The 23,218-nt window shown below is 41.4% G+C and overlaps 1 protein-coding gene across 2 annotated transcripts in view; it reads left to right on the top strand.

The window, feature by feature from the left end:
• The window catches only part of LOC143036187 (cysteine-rich protein 2-binding protein-like), a 106,476-nt gene extending 87,673 nt beyond the window's left edge, over window positions 1-18,803 (top strand). Inside the window, exons 10-15 of one of the 2 annotated variants that reach the window (XM_076203841.1) lie at window positions 6,832-6,948; window positions 7,540-7,702; window positions 7,829-7,938; window positions 8,394-8,599; window positions 13,827-14,008; window positions 16,175-18,803. In XM_076203841.1, coding sequence (XP_076059956.1) covers window positions 6,832-6,948; window positions 7,540-7,702; window positions 7,829-7,938; window positions 8,394-8,599; window positions 13,827-14,008; window positions 16,175-16,348 — 952 coding nt within the window. In that variant the 3' untranslated portion in view covers window positions 16,349-18,803. The remainder of the gene's footprint in view (window positions 1-6,831; window positions 6,949-7,539; window positions 7,703-7,828; window positions 7,939-8,393; window positions 8,600-13,826; window positions 14,009-16,174) is intronic. The other variant, XM_076204554.1, reaches the window with a different exon arrangement.
• Window positions 18,804-23,218: the final 4,415 nt, after the last annotated feature.

Genomic DNA, 23,218 nt, shown 5'->3' with positions numbered 1-23,218 from the left:
TGGGATTGTGGTGGTGGAGATAGTGTTCTTGTGCTAAGTTTTACCAGGATCAACCAACAGACTGTTTTGTGAACACCTGTAAAGTTAAACCTGGAATAGTAGTGTCATCTGGTGTTCCAAATTTAGGTCAATTTTGCATTGCAGAGGTGCTCTAAGGCCTACGGTGCTCAGCTGCCATGACATATCAGTATGGACTCTGTCCCGTGTGTATGAGCTGCATTCACATTGCTCCTGTTTTTTTTTTTGTTTTTTTTCTCCATCTGTAGCCAATTCTCTGGTATTCCATACAAAACTGGTAAGTTAGGATCTTGTGAGTGTTCCTATGAAGCATAATGTGTTGATGGAGCAAAACTAACTGTATTTCAATGGCATTGGTCAAGAGGAAGTACAGTATGGAAAAAAGTGGCATTCTAAGGGAAGTGGTGCTTCTGCTTGACATTGATGATGTCCAAAGTGACCTTGAAACATATGTTTGTCACTCCATCCCAGTCACCAGGCCCCAACTACTTCTTTTATGCCTCACAAATATCCACCTGCTCTAGTATCACCCATCCACCCTACTGACCCCAGTGAACCCTGACATGAAATCCCATACAGTTCATCTCCTATTGCTGGTGGCTGACAAATTTGACAACATCATGGTGCCATTACAGAACCCACTCCTATTGTTGTTGACTTTGGCCTTGGTAAGCTGTCTAGCTTGTGTGACTTTCACTGGCAGTGCCAACCACCTTGATGTAATTGGCAGATTCTTGAGAGGAATATCATTTGAGAGGCTAATAGAGCTACAAAAGAGACATGGAGAGGGGTGACCATCATCATCTTGGTGCTTGGTCTCATCTTTCCTGACAAAGTCATCACTGAGATTGTGCATTGGACAATCAAGAAAATTACCACTGTCAGGGAGGAATACAAGAGGCAAGAAGGGACTGTGAAAGACACAAATCTTGTGGAGATGCAGGCTTTCTTAGGTGTCCTCCGCCTGTTGGGCGTGCAAAAAAAGCAACCACTTATACGTCCATGAGTTGTAGAGCTCAAAAATGGGTAATCCTCCATTCAGAGCTGCCATGTCAGCAAGGAGGTTCTCTTTTTTTTTCTCAACTGTCTGAGGTTTGACAACCTTGAAACTTGCAAGGAGTGACACCAGGTGGACAAATTTACCCCAACAGATCAGTTTGGGATGGCTTTGTAGAGTGCTGTGGACAAATGTATGCTCTTGGAGACACCCTCACCATCAACTAACAGGTCTATTAATCCAACACTTGCCAATTGTCTTGTGTGGATGTTTGGGCTCTGGACATAAACCCACTTGGGAATTGGTAGTGTTTTATGACCTGAACCAATTCCCAAAGTGGGTTTATGTCCAGGGCCCAAACATCTGCACAAGTGACGGTTGGCGAGTATTGGATTAAGAGACCTAGGTGTACTTGCTTTTTGAGGGAGGGTTTGCTTCAGAATGTACATTCCCAAGAAGCTAGCAAACTACAGGATCAAGTGTGTATTGTGTAGTGACAGTAAAACAAAGGACCTACTTGGGGTAATCCCATACATTAGCGAGCAGGATTCCCCACCCTAGGGTAAGCTGGCTCTGGGCCACTACTTTGTTTGGGAACTGATGTGACCATACCACTACACTAACAGAAATGTCATGGTGGATAATTGGTTCATGTCAGTTTCCTTTGCCATTGACCTTGCTTCTGCATTGTAGTCTTACCTTTGTGGACACTATCAAGGCCAATACACCTCAGATACCTCCTCCCCCCTGCCAATGCACTCATTGGAAGGCTGTGCACCAGGGTTTAATGCCTTCCTGTACACCAACAGTATGATGTTGATGTCCTATGCACCAAAAAACACAACAGGGAGGCATAAGGAACTGGTACACCTTTCAAATATGTATGACCACTTATTGACCAGCTAACATTGGGTGCAAATGAAAAGTCCAAGGAAATGCTGTATTACAAGGGGTGGGGGTGGGGGTGCAAAAGTGACTTTGATCAGATGTGTGCCACCTATACCTGCAACAGGAAAATACACAGGTGGCCACTGCATCTTCCTTGGCTTGCTCAAGGCTGGGTCATTTACAGTGCCAACACTGGGCAGCCACTCCATCAGTGGAAATTCTTGATGGAACTCGGCTGCCCTTGGGCACAGCAGTGGGTTTTGATTACCTGCCTCTCATTGGACTTTGTGGGTATCATTCATTGAACCTTCGACTTGGCCACACTTGATGTGCAGGTCCAACAGGGTCCTGAGAGAGACAGGTCCCTCTTGTTCAACAGTAACATGAACAAGAAGTGGTGCAGCAGGTACCCAGGAACAGGAGGGATGTGTGCAGGGGGTGCAAAGATGGTTTGTGTGCCCTCCTCCTGTACCTGCACTGCAACAGGTGCTGCTTGGCCATAGGGTGAGTGGAAGATGTCCTATTCATTTTATCATTATATCTTATTATTTCTTTGCTATAATAAATTTTTTATTCCTGTTCTCAATATACATCACTGTGTATAGTATTTCTATTGTCCACAATTTATTTACTTTTGTATTGTTTCAATACTTTTTGCTGTAAAAATTAAATCTGTTCTGTGTGCAGCAGGCATGTTGCCCAGAAGCAAGACAAGGAAGAACCTTGCTGAGAGGTGTCTAGCATTTGTTCCCTTGCTGCTCACTGCCTCCCAGAGTTGGTTAGTATAGAGAGAGAGAATAGGAAGGGAACAAAATTGTGTGGCATAAGGCCTAGGGAGGCTGGAGCATATCAGGGGACATCGGGACTTCATGTGTGGCATAAGTCATCACCATTAGGCAACACTGTGACTGGCAATGGTGAGAAGATTACAAAGATGTACAATTTTTTGGGGTCATTTTTGGACTTTTTATTTAGAATGTGGTTTTTGTTGAATATTTCAGTAAAATTAGCTCAACATGCTATTTCAGCATTTCTCAACCAGGGTTCCCTGGAACCCTAAGGTTCCGCAAAAGGTCCCTAAGGTGAGATAAGCTAATGCACTTTTGATTTTTGATTTGATTTCATACACGTACATACATATACCAAGGCTCTTTCCCCCTTACAAGGGAGGTAGCCAAAAAGGGAAAGGCATAAAATCCTTCCCACCCATTCCATCCCTGAATACACTCCACACCCCTCCACCCTCCCTCTTATCTTAGCACCTCCTGGATGACGGGACATCCCTGCACCTTGTCCACTGCCCTGGGTCAGAAGCAGTGTCGCAAAACACAGCACATCCACAGCAAGGCCGCTTCATTAAATCAGCGACCCCCCCTCTCCGTCCCCCCATGCATAAAAGAAGACGGGGAGAAATCCCTTTGGGCTGCATCAAATTTTGCTCACACATACTACCTCACCCACCATCCCCCCGCCCATTCCACCTCATGCACCACAACATCATCCATATACAACCATTCTTCATTCACCCCTGTCTTCTGTCCTCTCCCATCCTTCCATTCTTCATTCACCCCTGTCTTCTGTCCTCTCCCATCCTTCCATTTCATATACGTGATATAATTAAACATGCATGACATATTCTTGGTTATTGTAATAATGTAATATAGATATCATCCTATCTAACCTATTATTACGATGAAAATAAAATGAGAAAGATATGGTATATGCATTTTTTTTTTTTTTGCGTGCAGGGGTTCCTTGAGACATGCAATTTAATTTAAAGGCTACGCAAGGGTAAAAAGGTTGAGAAATGCTGTACTATTTGTTTTATTATGATATCTCTAAGGTTAATATTTGTGTAAATAAAAATAACCTGATGGAGATGATACAGTAAAAAAGGTTGAGAAATGCTGTACTATTTGTTTTATTATGATATCTCTAAGGTTAATATTTGTGTAAATAAAAATAACCTGATGGAGATGACACAGTAATTTATAGTTAACATTTTCAGACACTTTCAATCTGTTAAAATTTTTAATAACATCTTCAGTGACATATAAGCAAAAAGGTACATTTTAACTTTGCTTTTTTTTTTTTTTTTTTTTTTTTTTTTTTTTCTCAATAGCATGGCAGTAGTATGTCCTTGCTGTGCATGTGCTGTGTCTTGCTACTTTGATTCTGACCCAGGCAGTGGGCAGGAGACAGGGATGACCCTTCATTCATGAGGAGCTAAGATGAGAGGGATGAAAGGGTGGTGGATGGGAGTGGAATGGGTGGGAGTGGGTGCATGCCATGACTTGGCTGCCTCCCCTGTATGGGAGAAGAAGCCCTTGGTATATAGATAGCATAACAGTGGCGAGGCCATCTGTTTTAATAGTGATATAAATTGAAAATATAATGATAACAGAAATAAAAAGTTTTATGGAACAATTTTTTTTTATGAAAGAGTCAACAAATTTTATTTCTGAAAAATATATTCATATATTTTCCAAATTGCTGTCTGTATCATGATGTTTTCTTAGAAAATTATATGTTTGGATGTAATGCGTTAAAGAGGAAATAGTGAATGTAGGAATGTATACAATATGTTATCTCAGAATCAAAATTATAAAAGAAATTGTCACACTGCTGTTTTCATAGCTGCCAGAAAATCATTGGTGTACATGTATAAGCTTCTTAAACCATAACAAACATGCTTCTGGAAATGGCAGTTAAGAGGACAAAGATGTGAAAAATATATACCCAGTGGCAAATGAAAATAGGAAGACACTGAATTTAAACCAGATTGTTGCTTAAATGGATGAAGAAATTACATAACCCAAAGGGATGTCTGCTCATTATATTTCTGAGTGGATGAACTGGGGGAGGGTCATCACATGATAAAAAGTGGAGTTAAACCAGCTCCAACTGTCAGGCCCAGACATGGAGGCTGTGTCTCATTTTTGCCTTTCACCTGTGCAGCTGGGGAACAGGAATGACTCTTTATCCACAAAGGGCTAAGATGGGAGAGATGATGAATAGGTGTGGGGTTAATGTATGCTTTGACTTGGCCACCCCCCTAATATGAAGGAAAAGACCTTTTCATATGTGATGCGGAGTCAAGTCATTTATGGGGGTGATACCTACAGTTGCTACTGAGAAAAAAACTATCACCTGTATGAGAACATCACACTTTCTGAGGAAGATCAAGATGCCCCACAACACTGCCATTTTGTTTTGGCACCTGCTCTCTTGTTGTGGTTACCATATATATATATTTTTTTAAAGGTCAGATGAAATTTGTGGTTCCTAATATAGTGTCCCACAATTGCATATTGCGCTTCATTTGGTATACATTTGAATAATGAGAATAGCCATATTAACATGGTTCTGAGTGAAAACAGTGGCCAAACAAGTGAAAATAGCTCCTTGAGAGGTGTGAAGGAAGAAATGTTTGTTGTTAGGGGCCATGTGTATGAAGACAACCTGTACAGGTGAATTTTGAATGTGCTTTTTTTTTTTTTTTTGTAAAAAAGTGATAAAACATCACAAAATGTGTGTATTTGTGAAGATAATGATGAAATAACATCCCATGTGGAAAATGGTGCCCAAGAAATTAGTGAGTTTTTTTTCTTTGATTTCTTATATGTTGTTAAGTTCAATGAAATTACATTTTAGGTGCAATATGAGGTGTCAGTTAAATTGTACATATTGCATGACACCCAGTATGGGTTGCCCCTCCCTATACAGGAGAGACATGTATTTTTTGTAAGAATATTTTCAAATCCTCAAAAAACATACATACCCTAACTGGAAAACCTTGATTCCATGCTTGGCTAAATAGTTGACATTGATTTTGCACCCATTGTGATTTCTCACCTCAAAACTGAATTTTAAGAAATATTTACTACTAATAGTATGACTTCTCCAGACATTCCCCTATGCATATTATTATGAAAAATACAAAAGATGTATATTTTTCAAAAATATATGTGTTTAATACATTATTTACCATTTTTTTGCTTAATAGGGACTGAAAAAATTATCATTAAGTCTGAATCTGCAAAAATTTAATTATTAATCATAAGAGAAAAATATTGTAATTGAGTCAGGTTAGTCTGAAAAATCAGTAAAGTTTAAAGGAAAACACTTAGGACTCACTCACTACAAATAAAACAAATAATAATGTCATTAACAAGACTAGAGTGACAACAGTAATTATTGATTTGAGTTTCACTAAGTGGAAAACCCACAACCATGGCTGGCAATGGTCCTCAGGCTCTACCACAGATCTCTGAAGAGAAATTTTGGACTAGTCTGTGTATTGTATGGGCGTGGGACTTTCTGTGTCGTCAACTGAAAGTAGGAGGAGAACAGTCACTGGTGGTTAGCTGTCCATGTGTGAAAATGTGTAAGAAATACATTTGAAGTTGATTGACAGAGATCTTGGGGCCAATCAAGAGAATAAGTGTCAGTCTATCAGGGCTTTACCTCCTGATGAAGGTGAGGGGTTGATGGGTTTTGAAAATGGGCAGCTGTACTGTCCATCTTGCAGGAATATCACAAGCAGGTACCTGCCATTGGTTCCAGATCATAATGATAAACATGTAATATGTTACAAAATATGAGAAGGAAAGCCCATGGGAAAAAAGGAGAATAGTGGCATGCTGAATCTATTAATGGGTTGATATTTAGTTCCTGAGGCAGAGAATATGGTGACATATTGTGTAGTTTCTGATCCAGGTAATACTGTATCTTCAACTTTGTGGATGTCACTTAAAAGAAGGGGTTAAGAAAGAAATGCTGTTAGATATTGAAAGGATTTTCTTTTAATGTGTGAACAACAAAAATTTTACAGATCGAACAGACGTGTACTAGTGACCTTCATGTATTGGAACATTGCATAAGACTAAATATATTGAGTTATTTAATTCATATCTATCCTATTTCAGTGTGCGCTTAATGAGTCAGTATGAGGAACGGCAACTAATGCGTCAGCTGGACCGCATGCTTGCAGTTGCATCTCTTCCTCCGCATCTGTACTACCTAAGAAGGAAACTTCATGTTCGGTAAGTTTAACCTCATTTTCTTGAGTGATGCTATTTTTAAATTTTTGTCTAGGTAACACCAAAGTCAAAACATCAGGTTGAGGGGTTTGGTGAAAGTTTATAATAAATTCATCATAGAAGTTATAATAGTACAGTAATTTTTTTCTGTGAATCTCCACAAAAAGGCTAATTTAGAAATATGGTACTCCTTAGAAATTGATTACTGAATATTTCAAATCCCTCTTGGCAACTGAGGGATTTCCATATGTAAGGTAGAGTATGGGTTTTCCTCTCAGCTGATTAAAACTGTCAAGTGTTAATAAATTAAATCTATTTAAGAATGTCATTGTAATGAAGGGGCCAAGCTGGTCTTTGCCCATCAGTTCCGAGTCTTACCATGAGCTAAATGAGTAATATCATCAGGTATTCAACAGAACAAATTCTGAACAAAATGTCATGATAGTAAAGGATGGTAGGAGAAATATGTTTAATTTTCAAGGGATGCATTTCTTATTGTTTACCAGTGAATTATTACCTTGACTGACACATGAAGCCCTTAACTTTCAAGAGCACTGGAATGATAATGGTTAAAAGATATTTTCAATTTTACAGATTGGCTAAGAGAGAACATAGATTGCCAATTTTCAACATTGATGCTGAATTGTCATCAATTGAGCAGCATGGGCGACTTATGACTCGTTTAGAGCGCATCCAGCAACAAGATATGCTGTCATGTAAAGAGATGAATGGTGTCAGAGTTCTTGACAGGTTTCAGGTAATATGTGTATATAGTTGTTGGACCATTTTACTAAGGTTTGTAGTTTGTATTTTTTGTTTCCTCATTGGCTCAGTAATGTAAAGTACATTAATTATTTATATGTTTCCATTATCTGACCTCCAGGTGACTAACAGCAAATCCCAGAAGGTGGAAGAAACTTCATCTGAATTCTTGGTTAAACTAATTGGCGAGACACAGTCAAATGCATTTATTCATAGTCCATACACACTAAGGTAAACTATCTATTTATATATAAACCAAGGGCATCTTCTCCCATATAAGGGAGATATCCAAGTCAAGGCATGCACCCATTCCCATCCACCACCCTTGTTTTCCTCTTATCTTAGCTCCTTGTGGATGAAGGGTCATCCCTGTCTCCTGCCCACTGCCTGGGTCAGAAGCAATGCAGCAAGACACAGTGCATCCATGACATGGACGCTTCACTTACATGTTGACCCTTCCTCCTCATCTCCTCATGCAGAAAATAGAGAAGATAGGGAGAAATTCCTCATGGGCTGCATCTACAACCATCCACCACTTATCCCTATCCCTTGCCTTCACCCTTCCTTGCTCTGTGATTCAAAATATGACAGTTTTTAGGTATTGAATATTAGTTGTATTTGGTATATGAAATAACTTTGTTATTAAATGTAATTAATAAATCTTAAACAACTTTCAATATTTATAGGAAACTCAAGCCATTTATTAGAAGGGATTATGAAAGTACTCCACCAAAGCTGCATCTTTTAAATGAAATTATTGCATATCCCCACCGAAATGACCCAAATTGGAAGCCACCCACTAGTCACCCAATTGACTATTGTTATGTGACCACTAAACACATTGCAGCCATGAATGTTCTTGCTAGACAGTTCTTCTGGCCTGGAATTGATTGTAAGTATTCTAGATTAGGACAGACTAGCTGAAGATAAGAACAAGTGGTTGTTATGACATGATGTTACATTAACTTCTACATACCTACAAGGGAGAGAAAAAAAAAAACAACATAAAATTCACTCCTACCCATTCCTTTTTTTATTACTTTCAAAATTTTCTGTCATACTCTTACCCCATTTCACATCTGCTCTCCTCTTTGCCTCCTTTACCTTTTGCTTTACTTCTCTTTTCTTTTCTTTGTACATCTCATATGACTCCCCTGTCCTCTTTTGTAACCAATCTGTGAATGCTCGCTTCTTCTCTTCTACAACCTTCTTTGTTTCCTCATCCCACCATTCACTACCCTTTCTTCTATTTCCCCCTGTCCTTCTTGTTCCACACACCATCCTTGCACACTTTAAGACTCCCTCCTTGAACCATCCCCATTCCTCCTCCACACCCATCTCTGCTCTGACAGAAAATTTTGAAAGTAATAAAAAGATGTTTTTGAAAGAAATTAAGAGAGGAAGAGGAGGCGAATCATGTAGGGAAGAAAAGGTAAAAGGTGCAGATGGAGAGATGATAATGGAAGAGAAGGCAGTAAGGGGAAGATGGGCAGAATATTTTAGGGATTTGCTAAATGTGAAGGAGGATAGGGAAGGAAAGATAGCTGCAGTGGGAAATGCGAAGAAAATGAGAGTGATGAGTGAGGAGAATGGAGGAGAAATAAGGAAGGATGAGGTGAAGGCAGTTGTTAAGATGATGAAAGCAGGTAAGGCGCCTGGTCTGGATGGATGCCATGCAGAATGTCTGAAAAAGGGAGGTTCAGTGATGGTAGACTGGTTGGTGAGGTTATTTAATGTTTGCTGGAGAGAGGGTAGAGTACCGGAGGACTGGAGAAGTGCCTGTATAGTTCCTCTTTACAAGGGAAAAGGGGACAAGTGTGAATGTAGTAGTTTCAGAGGGATTAGCCTGTTAAGTGTAGTAGGGAAGGCTTATGGGAGGATCTTAATTGAGAGGATTAGGAGAGGAACAGAAGGAGTAATTGGTGAGGAACAGTGTGGATTTAGGACAGGTAGAGGTTGTGTAGATCAGATCTTTGTGGTAAGACAGATATGTGAGAAAGCTATAGGAAAGGGGAAGGATGTTTTTTGGGCTTTTATGGATCTGGAAAAGGCTTATGATAGGGTAGACAGAAAGGCACTGTGGGAGGTTATGCAGATTTATGGGATAGGAGGAAAGCTTTTGGGAGCTGTCAAGAGTTTTTATGAGAGTAGTAGAGCTTGTGTCAGGATTAGAAATAGAGAGAGTGAGTGGTTTGAAGTAAAGGTGGGACTTCGTCAAGGATGCGTTATGTCGCCCTGGCTGTTCAACTTATACATGGATGGGGTGGTGCGAGAGGTGAATGCTAGGGTAGTGGGTCAGGGATTGGAGATGGTTAAAGAAAATGGAGAAAAGTGGGAGGTGAGCCAGCTGTTGTTTGCGGACGACACTGCGCTTGTGGCAGGGTCGGAGGAGGGATTGAGGAAGCTGGTGGCAGAGTTTGGGAGATTATGTGATAGAAGAAAGCTAAAGATAAATGTGGGTAAAAGTAAGGTGATGAGATGTACAAGGGGTGAAAGTGGCAGTAGACTGGAAGTGAACATTAAGGGAGAGGGACTGGAGGAAGTGGATAGTTTTAGATACTTGGGTGCAAGTGTAGCAGGAAAAGGTGGAGTGAAGGTGGAGGTAGAATGTAGATTGAGAGAAGCGAGTAAATGCCTTGGTGGATTAAAGAGTGTAATGAGGAATAGACATTTGGGAATGGATGCGAAGAGGAGACTGTATGAAGGAGTGATTGTGCCAACAGCACTGTATGGGGCAGAAATGTGGAACATAAGAGAAGAAGGGAGAAGGAGTTGGATTGTGTTTGAGATGAGGTGTCTGAGAAGTATGGTGGGGGCTACTAGGCTGGATAGAGTGAGAAATGAGGAGGTGAGGAGGAGAACAGGGGTGAAAAAGGAGCTGGGAGATAGGGTTGATGAAAGAATATTAGGATGGTTTGGACACATGGAAAGAATGAGTGAAGAAAGACTAGTAAAAGAGGTATGGAAGGCAGATGTGGAGGGAGTGAACATGAGGGGATGTCCTAGGATGAGGTGGATGGATGGGGTGAAGGGGGCTTTGGGGAAGAGGGGAATGTCTGTTGAGGAAGGAAGGGAGAGGACGGAAGACAGAGGTGAGTGGAGAATGGTTGTATATGGATGATGTTGTGATTGCATGAGGAGGAATGGGCAGGGGGGTGGGGGGTGGGGTAGTATGTGTGAGTAAATTTTGACGCAGCCCGAAGGGATTTCTCCCCGTCCTCTCCTTATATGCAAGGGGGGACAGAGAGGGGGGGTCGCCGATTAAATGAAGTGGCCTTGCTGTGGATGTGCTGTGTCTTGCGACACTGCTTCTGACCCAGGGCGGTGGGCAAGGTGCAGGGATGACCCGTCATGCAGGAGGTGCTCAGATGAGAGGGAGGGTGGGAGGGGTGTGGAGTGTATTTAGGGATGAAATGGGTGGGAGTGTTTTTGTGCCTTTCCCTTTTTGGCTACCTCATCCCCACATGCTCCACTCCCATTCACCCCCTCCCTCCCTCTTATCTTGGCTTCTCCTGGGTCAGAAGCAGTGTAGCAAGACACAGCACATCCATAGCAAGGCTGCTTCATTTAATCAGCAACCTCCCCTCTCTGTCCCCTCATACAGAAAAAAGAGATGGGAAGAAATCCCTTCAGGCTGCATCAAATTATTTTTCACACATACTTCCTCACCCCCACCCACTCCCTTCCATGCATCACAGCATCATCCATACACAACCATTCTCCATTCACCCCTATCTATCTTCTCCCATCCTTTCTCAACAGACATTCCCCTCTTTCCTAATGCCCCTTCTACCCCATCCATCCATCTCATCCTTGATTGGCCCCTCATGTTCACTCCTTCCACACCTCTTTTACTAATCGCTCTTCACTCATTCTTTCCATGTGTCCAAACCATCCCAATACTCTTTCATCAACCCTATCTCCCAACTCCCTTTCCACCTCCATTCTCCTTATCACTTCCTCATTTCTCACTCTCTCCAGCCTAGAAACCCCTATCATACTTTTCAGGCACCTCTCTATTCCACTGCACCCCCTCCACATTCCTCAGACAGGCTAAACCATCCCACTTTATCTCTTGCAAGGTATGTCTTTCATAAACACCCACTACATGGGCTCAAACAAAGCTTGGTGGAAGTGACATTCCACCCCCCCCCCCCCCAAAAAAAAAAAAAAAAAAAAAAAGTACCTCATCGCAAACATATTCAAACTACTCCTCTTTCCCTCTCTTATGTTCCACATTTCTGTCCAATACAGTGCTGTTGGCACAATCACTCCTTCATACAATCTCCTCTTAGCATCTATTCCAAAATGTCTATTCATTACACTCTTTAATCTTCCAAGGTATTTACTTGCTTCTCTAATTCTACATTCTTTCTCCACCTCCACTCCCTTTCCTGCCACATTTACACCCAAGTATCTAAAAATACCCACTTCCTCCAATCTCTCTCCCTTAATACTCACTTCCAATTTGCTGCCACATTCTTCCCTTGTACATCTCATCACCTTACTTTTACCCAGATTATTTATTTTTAAGTTCCTTCTTTTGCACACCTTTCCAAACTTTGTCACTAATTTCCTTAATCCCTTGTCTGATCCTGCCACAAAGACCTCAATTTCTATTGAATGGAAACCAGTTGCCCCACAGTAGCTGGCAGTAGTCCTCAGGCCCTCCCATAGATCTCTGGAAAGAAACATTGGACTGTGCTCTATGTTGTGTTAATTTATTTACCTCACTAGCCAAGTGGGTTAGAGCATCAGTAGTTGTATTTTACAGGAAGGGGTACGCTCATGGTGTCCCACCTTTGTATCTCGGTGTCTAGTTTGCTCTTAAATTCGTGTATGGTTTTTGCACACACGTTTAATCCAGTTTGTTCCAAGTGTCCACCATTCTATGTGGAAAACTGTTTTTCTTCAGATCTCTTCTATAACTATCCTTTTTGAGTTTCTTTCCATTTCCTCTCATGTTTTTCTTGTCCTAAATTAGTAAGTCTTCTCTATCAAGTATTTCTGTGCCTTTCATGATTCTGTAGATGGTCAGTAGGTTGTCTCTCTCTCTTCTTTGTTCCAAAGTTGGTAATTTCAATTTAGCCAGTCTCTTTTCATATGATAAGTTTGAAAGTGCTGAGGCCATTTTCGTAGTTGCTGTCTGTATTCTTTCAATTTTCTTTATTCTTTTTGATACTGGGTGACCATAATGTTGCAGCATACTCCAGTCTAGGCCTTATTAATGTGGCTAATATTTTTCTAATCATTTCTTCATCCAAACAGCTAAATGCCACCTTTATTGATCTTAGTAAGTTATAGGATTCAACAACAATTTTATTTAATTGTTTATCAGAGGACATGTCCTTTGAGATAATTACTCCTAGGTCTTTTTCAGATCCCACTTTCTTTACATCTTTAGTTCCAGTTGTATATTGGCCTGATATTCTTTTTTTTTTTACTTGTGGTGGGGGGAAAAGAATGCTACCACCAAGTATTCCCACTTGGATTGTAAGAGGCGAGAAAAACGGTATGGGGATTAGGACCAAGTTTTATTCTCCCTGTAGGCCCACAGGGGACATTCCTAAAAAAAGTAAAGGCATAAGAGGGTCTAGGAATTTTCCAACCAGCACCCTATGGTTTGGGTCTTTTCATGTGCGTGGATGTGGTACAGATGAGAGTAAAAGGGAAGAGATAGTAGGTTTGTGAGAAGAAAGATGGATGTGTTGGCTTTGAGTGAAACCTATTAACCTCTACCATACTTCTCAGGTATTTCATTTCAAACATATTCAAACTCCTGTCTTATGTTCCATGTTTCTGCCCCATACAGTACTGTTGGTACAATCACTCCTTCATACAATCTCCTCTTGGCATCCATTCCCAAATGTCTATTTCTCATTACAATCTTTAATCCCCCAAAGCATTTACTTGCTTCTCTCAATCTACATTCTACCTCCACCTCCACTCCTCCCACTACATTCACATCTAAAGCTATCCACTCCCTCCAGTCTCTCTCCCTCAATACTCTGTAATGTAAATACAAACATTTTATGAAACTTCATCATTGCTAATTTCAAGCTAAAATTGTTTGACATAGTCAAAATGGTTGAGTAATGTTTCTTCATTTGATTTTACAGTGACTGAAGTCCTCAACTACCCAGACTACACCTGTGTTGTTCTTTACCGAAAGCTCGTCATTGGATTTGGTATACTTGTACCAGATACAAATATGAATGAAGCCTATATCTCCTTCCTTTTGGTTAATCCAGAGTGGAGAAGAGCAGGAATTGCAACATTTATTGTGTACCATCTCATTCAGGTAGAATAAATCAAAGATGTTGAAAATAATATTAGTATATACATTATTAAGACAACAGGTCAGGATTCGCAGTAATTCACCATCAGTATTCACCTTCAGTAGAGGTCATTTGATACCCTTCGGGTAATAAGACCTTTATAATTTCTTGATGACTTTTCTTTTGGTTTGGCAACCGTTTTGGCCCATGGACTGGTTAATACGAAAAGCTATATTGGTAAAGGTCTGACCGGTTCTCCCACTCCTTGGCAAGTCTTGTCTTGAAGGTTTCTAGTGAGGTAGCATTTACAGTGTGTTGCGATAATCTATTCCAGACTTCCGAAACTCGAGCTGGAAGACAACCTTTTCTTGGACCAGGCTGATGGTGTATTTGGACTTTCAAGTTGTGTCCTCTGGTGGCTGTATTTAATGCAGGTTTAAACATTGCCTTCCCACATGTTGAGCATTCCTTAGTGTAGTTTATGTTGTCAATATTCTTGAGGATCTTAAAAGTTTGAATGACATCCGTTCGTAGTCTGCGGAATTGTAGTGTTGGAAGTTGAAGGCTTGCTAGTCGCTCAGGATAGGAGAGATGGGACAGTCCCTGCACCAACCGTGTCGCTCTTCGCTGGACTTGTTCCAGCATGTCTTTGTCCCTTTTCAGAGTTGGACTCCAGATCACTGAGGCATACTCTAGATGTGGTCTGATTAGACTCTTATATAGATGTAGAAAGGCTGTCTTGTCCAATGCCAAAAAGGTATGCTTGAGGGCTCCCAGGATTTTGTTCGCTTTATTGACCTGTGCCTGAATGTGTTGCGAGAACTTCAGCTTGTTGTCTATAATGACACCCAAGTCCCTTTCCTCTGTTGCCACGAGTAGCGAGTGCGGTGGGTTATTGTTCGATGACATCTTGTAGTTCCTCTGAGGGTTGTTAGGGCCCAAGTGCATTACTTTGCATTTCTCTGGGTGGAAGAGCATTTGCATCTTGCGAGCCCAAGTTTGGAGCTTGTCCAAGTCACCCTGCAATGAGTGCTGGAAATCTTCATGTGCTATTATTTGGAATATTTTGGTGTCATTGGCGAACATAGAGATGTAATTGTCTAAGAGGTCTGGCACATCGGACACAAACATGGTAAATAGCAGGGGTCCCAACACCGAGCCCTGAGGAACACCACTGGTGACTTTGCACCAATCTGACAGAGAGCCATTGACATTCACACACTGTTCTCTTCCCGTTAGAAAACCCCTAATCCAATTCAGTGTACATCCTCTAATGCCAAGGGTGGCCAGTTGAGCTAGCAAGCGCTCATGTGGAACCGTGTCAAATGCCTTGGCGTAATCCATAAATATAACATCTACTGGAAGATTGTGACTTAATGCTTCAGTCCAGGTTTCCATGGCCTCCAACAAATTGGTAGTGGTCGATTTTCCGGGTGTAAATCCATGTTGTTGATTGCAGAGAAGATTATTCGCTCTAAGATGGTTCATGATGTCTTCTGCAATGATGCGCTCTAGAACTTTACAAATTACTGAGGTAAGTGATACTGGTCTGTAATTAGCAGGGTTGGACTTGTCTCCTTTTTTGTAGATTGGAGTAACTGTGGCAGACTTCCACTGCTTCGGCACTTCTCCTCTTTCCAGGCTGGCTCTGAACAGAATTGAGAGTGGTGTGGCCAGGATGTCTGCCATTTCCTTTAGTATGTGTGGGTGAATCTGGTCAGGTTCTGGTGATTTGTCAGTTCTTAACTTTTCAAGAACCCTTAACACACTCTCCTTGGTGATAGATATACTAAGTTCTGATTGCAATTCTTTGTTAGCAAAAATCGGAAAAGCCGTCATATTTAAATTATACAAATTTAGATTTAAGAAGGAAATAGGCAAGAACTGGATTATCAATAGAGTGGTTAACAAATAGAATAGACTTAGTAACCTGTAGTGAGTGCTGAAACTATCAGTTGTTTTTAGAGAAGATTAGATAACTTTATGGATGGGAATGACAGGTGGTAATGGACATGGAACTGCCTAGTGTAGGCCTTATGGTATACACTAAGGTTTGGAAATTATAAACAAGTATCTATCAATGTTAGGCTAGACTAATTTGAAGTGTATACATTATCTGTCCTTTTACACATATATCTGATGATCATTGTTTTGGTGTTAGTTTAACACTGATCTTGCTTTGTTTTCAGACATGCTTAGGGAAAGACATAACACTTCATGTTTCTGCAACCAACCCAGCCCTAATTATGTACCAGCAATTTGGTTTCAAAGTGGAAGAATTTCTCTCAGAATTTTATGACAAATATCTCCCAGAAGACAGTCCAGAGTGTAAACACGCGATGTTTCTTAGGCTTAGTCGATAATACTTCTTGTTTTCTATATTAATATTTCTTACTATGCTTCTTCATTTTCATGTGTTTCTAGGAAAATCAGCATGTATCTATATCAAAAGGCTTCTTCCCTCATACAAAAGAGGTAGCCAGACAAATAATGCACCCATCCCCCACTCATTTGTTTTTTCTTTTATCTTCATCCTTGTGGATAAATGGCCAAAACAGTTTAGTGTAATATATTTATTTCCTAGTACACAGCAGTCTGGAAGTGAGTATTAAGGGAGAGAGACTGAAGGAAGTAGATAGTTTAAGATACTTGGGTGCGAATGTGGTGGGAAAGGGAGGAGTGGAGGTGGGGGTAGAATGTAGGCTATATTGAGAAGTGAGTAAATGCCTTGGGGGATTAAAAAGTGTAATGAGAAATAGACATTTGGGAATGGATGCTAAGGAGTGATGTGCCAACAGCACTGTATGGGGCAGAAACATGGAACATAAGAGAAGGAGAGGAGGGAGTTTGAATGTGTTTGAGATGAGGTTACTAGGGGTTACATCTCATCCTCAGTGGTCCTCTCAATTTCACTCCCTCCACCTCCACCTTGCATACCTCTTTCACCAACTTTCTTCACTCATTCCTTCTGTATGTCCAAACCATCCCAACACTGTCACCAGCCCTATCTGCTCTCTCCTTTTCCTCCCCAGCTCTCCTCCTTACCTCCTCGTTTTTCATTCCATCCAACCCTGCAATCCCTAACATACTTCACAGACACTTCATTTCAAACACACTTAAACTCCTCCCCTCTCCCTCTCTTAAATTCCAGATCTTTGCCCCACACAGTACAGTTGGCACAACCACCCCTTCATACAATCTCCTCCCTGCATCCATTCCATCAGTTAGAAGTCATAAGAAAAAATAAAATCACTTACTACTACTAATGATGAGAGTAAGGGGAATTAATATGTCTTGTCAGGTAGTTTTGGTGTTAACACCATGGCCTGTCTGGGGACATGCTGCCTTATGTGTGGTGAGAAATGCATGCAAAGTTTCTTTAGTATGTTGGAATGGCTATGGATGTGAATGAAGTCTAAAATCAGGGTAATCAACTCAGTCATACTGATTAGGTGTGAGCATATGTATGCGACACTGATCTACTGCAATCTTGATGTCTGCAGTTGTGGATAGGGGTTAGAGTCATAAAGTATTATTGCACTGACTGGGGATTGAACCCGGACCCTCCATGTTCTGAGGCAGGAATGTTACCCACTGCTACATGTAGGCCTAACACTATGATAATAGGAATAAAATGGCTCAAGTATGAAAATAAAGTGTGCCTAAAACAATGAGCCAAATATTTTTTCTTTTAACCTTATAGCCACCATCCACTCCATAAAGTGGCATCAATACCTTGGTCTGAGCTCAGGGATTTGAGCACATAAGCTCTTACTGTCATTACAGGTCAGCTCTACCAAGAACCAAACCACCAGTGCCTCTATGTCTCCAGGCACTGGTGGTCTAGTCCACTCAGCCACCACACTCCCATGAGTTAATACACAACTGATAACTTGCCCTCTCAGACACAAGTGTCCACCAATTCTTACCAGATGGTTATCTTCCAACAACAATTATTCTATAACCATGAGTTATGTGGAAACAACATTGGTATTGTATACATTTGAAGTTTCTATAAGGATCACAAAACCACTAAACATTGTACATCATGGATTATCATGAAAAGTATTTAGCAGTAGTGTATCATGTGTCTTGAAGGGATACAGGGATGACTTGTCATTCATGAGGAGCTAAGATATGAGGGAGGAAAGGGTGGTGGTTAGGAGTGAAATGGGTGGGAGTACAGTAGATACATGCCTTTGACTTGGTTACGTCCCATATAAGGGGGAAAAGCTTTTGGTATATAGATATATAGTATCATGCATATGTAATAGTAATTGTCACCTAAGTTTCAATAAATGGAACCCTCAACCCCACAGTGGATGACAATAGTCCTTCAACCCTCCCTCCATGTGGAGAAATTCTGGACTGTGGTCTGTGTTTTATTAGTGGGGGAGGGACTGTTTCACTGCCATTGGCTAAAAGTAACAGGAGGGGAACAATCATTGATTGTCAGCTCTCCAGTTATGTAATGGGAAGGAAATACAGTTGAAATTGATAAAGAGATCCCCAATTCACTCCTGAGACTGTATCATGCACCTCCAGATGGAAGTGTGGGAGGTTAGTACATACATACATATACCAAGGCTTTTTCCCCCTTACAAGGGAGGTAGCCAAAAAGGAAAGGCACAAAATCACTCCCTCCCACCCATTCCATCCCTGAATACACTCCACACCCCTCCACCCTCCCTCTCATCTTAGCACCTCCCGGATGACGGGTCATCCCTGCACCTTGTCCACTGCCCTGGTTAGAAGCAGTGTCGCAAGACACAGCACATCCACAGCAAGGCTGCTTCATTAAATCGGCGACCCCCCCCCCCTCTCCGTCTCCCCATGCATAAAGGAGAAGACAGGGAGAAATCCCTTCGGGCTGCGTCAGAAATTTGCTCACACATACTACCTCACCCCCCATTCCACCTCATGCACCACAACATTATCCATATACAACCATTCTCCATTTACTCCTTTCTTCTGTCCTTCCTCAACAGACATTCCCCTCTTCCCTAAAGCCCCCTCCACCCCATCCATCCACCTCATCTTAGGATGTCCCTTCATGTTCACTCCCTCCACATCTGCCTTCCATTCCTCTTTTACTAGTCTTTCTTCACTCATTCTTTCCATGTGTCCAAACCATCCTAATACTCTTTCATCACCCCTATCTCCCAACCCCCTTTCCACCCCTGTTCTCCTCCTCACCTCCTCATTTCTCACCCTATCCAGCCTAGTAACCCCTATCATACTTCTCAGACACCTCATCTCAAACACATTCAAACTCCTCTCTTCCTCTCTTATGTTCCATGTTTCTGTCCCATACAGTGCTGTTGGCACAATCATTCTTTCATATAGTCTCCTCTTAGCCTCCATTCCCAAATGTCTATTCCTCATTACACTTTTTAATCCACCCAAGGCATTTACTTGCTTTTCTCAATCTACATTCTTCCTCCACCTTCACTGCCACATTCGCACCCATGTACCTAACACTATCCACTTCCTCCAGTCTCTCTCCCTTAATGTTCACTTCCAGTCTGCTGCCACTTTCACCCCTTGTACATCTCATCACCTTACTTTTAACCACATTTATCTTCAGCTTTCTTCTATCACACACTCTCCCAAACTCTGTCACCAACTTTCTCAATCCCTCCTCCGATCCTGCCACAAGCGCAATGTCGTCCGCAAACAACAGTTGGCTCACCTCCCACTTTTCTCCATTTTCTTTAACCATCTCCAATCCCTGACCCACTACCCTTGCATTTACCTCTCGCACTACCCCATCCATGTATAAGTTGAACAGCCAGGGCGACATAATGCATCCTTGACGAAGTCCCACCTTTACCTCGAACCACTCAATCTCTCCATTTCTAATCTTGACACAAGCTCTACTACTTTCATAAAAACTCTTGACAGCTCCTAGAAGCTTTCCTCCTATCCCATATATCCACAAAACCTCCCACAGTGCCTTTCTGTCTACCCTGTTGTAAGCCTTTTCCAGGTCCATAAAGGCCCAAAAAACATCCTTCCCCTTTCCTATAGCTTTCTCACATATCTGTCTTACCACAAAAATCTGATCTACACAACCTCTACCCGTCCTAAATCCACACTGTTCCTCACCAATTACCCCCTCTGTTCCTCTCCTAATCCTCCCATAAGCCTTCCCAGCTACACTTAACAAGCTAATCCCTCTGAAACTACTACATTCACACTTGTCCCCTTTTCCCTTGTAAAGTGGAAATATACAGGCACTCCTCCAGTCCTCCGGCACTACCCTCTCTCCAGCAAACATTAAATAACCTCACCAGCCAGTCCACCATCACTGTACCTCCATTTTTTTAGACATTCTGCATGGCATCCATCCAGACCAGGTGCCTTACCTGCTTTCATCATCTTAACAACTGCCTTCACTTCATCCTTCCTTATTTCTCCTCCATTTTCCTCACTCATTTTCTTAGCATTTCCCACTGCAGCTATATTTCCCTCCCTATCCTTCTTCACATTTAGCAACTCCCTAAAATATTCTGCCCATCTTCCACTTACTGCCTTCTCTTCCATTATCATCTCTCCATCTGCACCTTTTACCTTTTCTTCTCTACTTGATTCGCCTCCTCTTCCTCTCTTAATTTCTTTCCAAAACATCTTTTTATTACTTTCAAAATTTTCTGTCATACTCTTACCCCATCTGCTCTACTCTTTGCCTCCTTTACTTCTCTTTTCTTTTCTTTGTACCTCTCATATGACTCCCTCGTCCTATTTAGTGGCTTTTGAAAATAGACAAGGCAATGATTCTCTGTCACCCATTTTGCTGGACTAACACTAGTAGGTACCTATCATTAGATCCCATGAATGCAAGTATGTGGTCTTGTTCCCTTTGCCTATAAACAAACTAAAATATTCAAGTTTGTCTTCATACAAAGGTAGTAAGTCTGTCATAGAACAAATTTCTTGTTTGTTACCACTGTATTCTCATGCAGTTGGGGCTTTGTATGGGGCAGAGACTGAATTTAAGAGGGGCAGAGAGGAAAAGTTTGAATGTGTTTGAGATGAAATGTCTGAGAAGTATAACGGGCTACTAGGTTGGATAGAGTGAGGAATGAGGAGGTGAGGAGAGCAGGATTGGAAATGGGGATGACAGATAGGGCTGATGAAAGAGTATTGGGATGGTTTGGACACATGGAAAGAATGAGAGAAAGATTAGTAAAAGAGGTGTGGAAGACAGAGGTACAGGAAGTGAATTTGAGGGTGAAGGGGGTATTGAGTAAGGAAGGGAGAAGGCAGGAGATAGGGATGAGTGGAGTGGCTGTGTATAGATGATACTGTCATACAAGGTAGAGAGGGGTGGGGGTGCTTATGTGTGAATATTTTGATGCAACCCAAAGGGATTTCTCCGTCTTCTCTTTCTACATGTGGGGTCAGAGAGGGGGGTCACCAAATAAGTGAAGTAGCCTTGCAGTGGATGTAGTGTCTTGCTACATTGCCTCTGACACAGGGCAGAGGGCAGGATACAGGGATGACCCATCATCCATGAGCAGCTAAGATGAGAGGGAGGAAGGTGGTGTAGAGGAGTGGAATGGGTGGGAGTAGGTATGTGGCTTTGACTTTGCTACCTCTCTTATAAGGAAGAAAAATCTCATGGTATATAGGTAGACATATATATGCACTGGGGTCTTGCAATCTGACAGCCCATGTTTTACCAACTGCACTTACAAATTTGACACTCAAACCTCACCACAACAGCAGGAAACCTCACTATTGAAAGAATTTTGTGGCTTCTGATGTGTAAGTAAATGTATTCTCTAACATGTACTATCAGTATTATTGTATTATGCATTTAATATGTTGCTTGTATCGGCTTGTAATGAAATGGCACCAGAAAAACATCTTTTATTGAGCATTTTTTTATTTGTGGGGGCTCAAGACACATCTCGCCTAATTTCAACAAATTGTATTTCATCACCTAACCCTGTTAAATTGTTAGACCTCAATGTATACTGGGGTCACTGCTTCAGTGAAGTGGCCTTGCTGTGGATGTACTGTGTCTTGCTCTATTGCTCCTGACCCAGGGCAGTGGTCAGGACACGGGGATGACCTGTCATCCATGAGAAGCTATGTCATATTCCACAACTATGTCACTGACACAAAGGGGACATGAATAATGGAATAACAAGCTACATTCTGGCAAGAGCCATATTGCTGGTCATCCTAAATGGGATGACCATTGGTGTTGAATTCAACCAATTAGTGAGTTATCTTAAATTAGAAAATATGATATGATATAGATTGTCTGTACCTTGTAAAGGCCATAGTTGCAGAAGCCTTGCTGCGCAGATGGCGGAGGAGTACAAAATTGAGGCCTTCTCCCCTCTGAGGTCAGAGGGCATGTAAACAAAGTGATGCTATGAAGTAGTATCCTCACATATGTATTTATGTTCTCCCATTAGTATAAATTGGTAATGATTGACAATTTGTAAGTCTTCTCCACACACAAAGAAGTAGAAGGGTTGTGTGAAGCCAAGCAAATAGGGATGGAATAGGCTTATAGAGGCACATATTGGCACCTGTCCTTGGTGCTAATGTTGTGCAGTCGTGGTATAAATTTAGGAAGATGCAGGCATTGAGTCTGATTCCCTTGCTCATACTCTGTTTATACCCAAGTTGAAATCTTATATATTTTTTTTATTTCATGTAAAATAAGTTTTGCACATCATCTCTTCTTTTTGTCTAAGTGAAGATAGGAAAACTGTTAAAAGGCAAAATACTTACACTGGCCATCGGATTGAAGGAACTGTTCAAATCACAGCTGAGATTTGATACATCAACTTAAATACAAAGGCTACTTCGTGACACTACGATGAGAGGGAGGAAAGAGTGGTGGATGGGAGTGAAATGTGCCTTTTGACTTGGCTACCTCCTTTGTAAGGGGGAAAAAGCCCTTGGTATATAGACATATAAAAATCCCTTTTCCTCCATATAAAGGGGTGGCCAAATTGAAGCATACACCCATCCTACACTCACCCCACACCCACTCATTGACCTTTCCATCTAAGCACCTTAGGGTGAATGGTCATCCCTTTTGCTCACCACACTGCTCAAGTCAAAGACAAAGCAGCAAGACACAGCACTTCCATCCACAATATGGCCCAAGAGCCACAGCTGCTTTACCCCCTCTATTTTATTATATGGTGATCCCCTCCCCACTTGTCAACTCAAAAATTGATAATTAAAGAATGATTAAAACAACA

This window comes from Oratosquilla oratoria, chromosome 1, assembly GCF_046742065.1.
Source record: "Oratosquilla oratoria isolate Oo_2021 chromosome 1, ASM4674206v1, whole genome shotgun sequence".
In the NCBI taxonomy this organism is placed as follows: Eukaryota; Metazoa; Arthropoda; class Malacostraca; order Stomatopoda; family Squillidae; genus Oratosquilla; species Oratosquilla oratoria.
The sequence above is the reverse complement of the archived record's forward strand: the minus strand, read 5'-3'. Positions and strand labels throughout refer to the sequence as shown.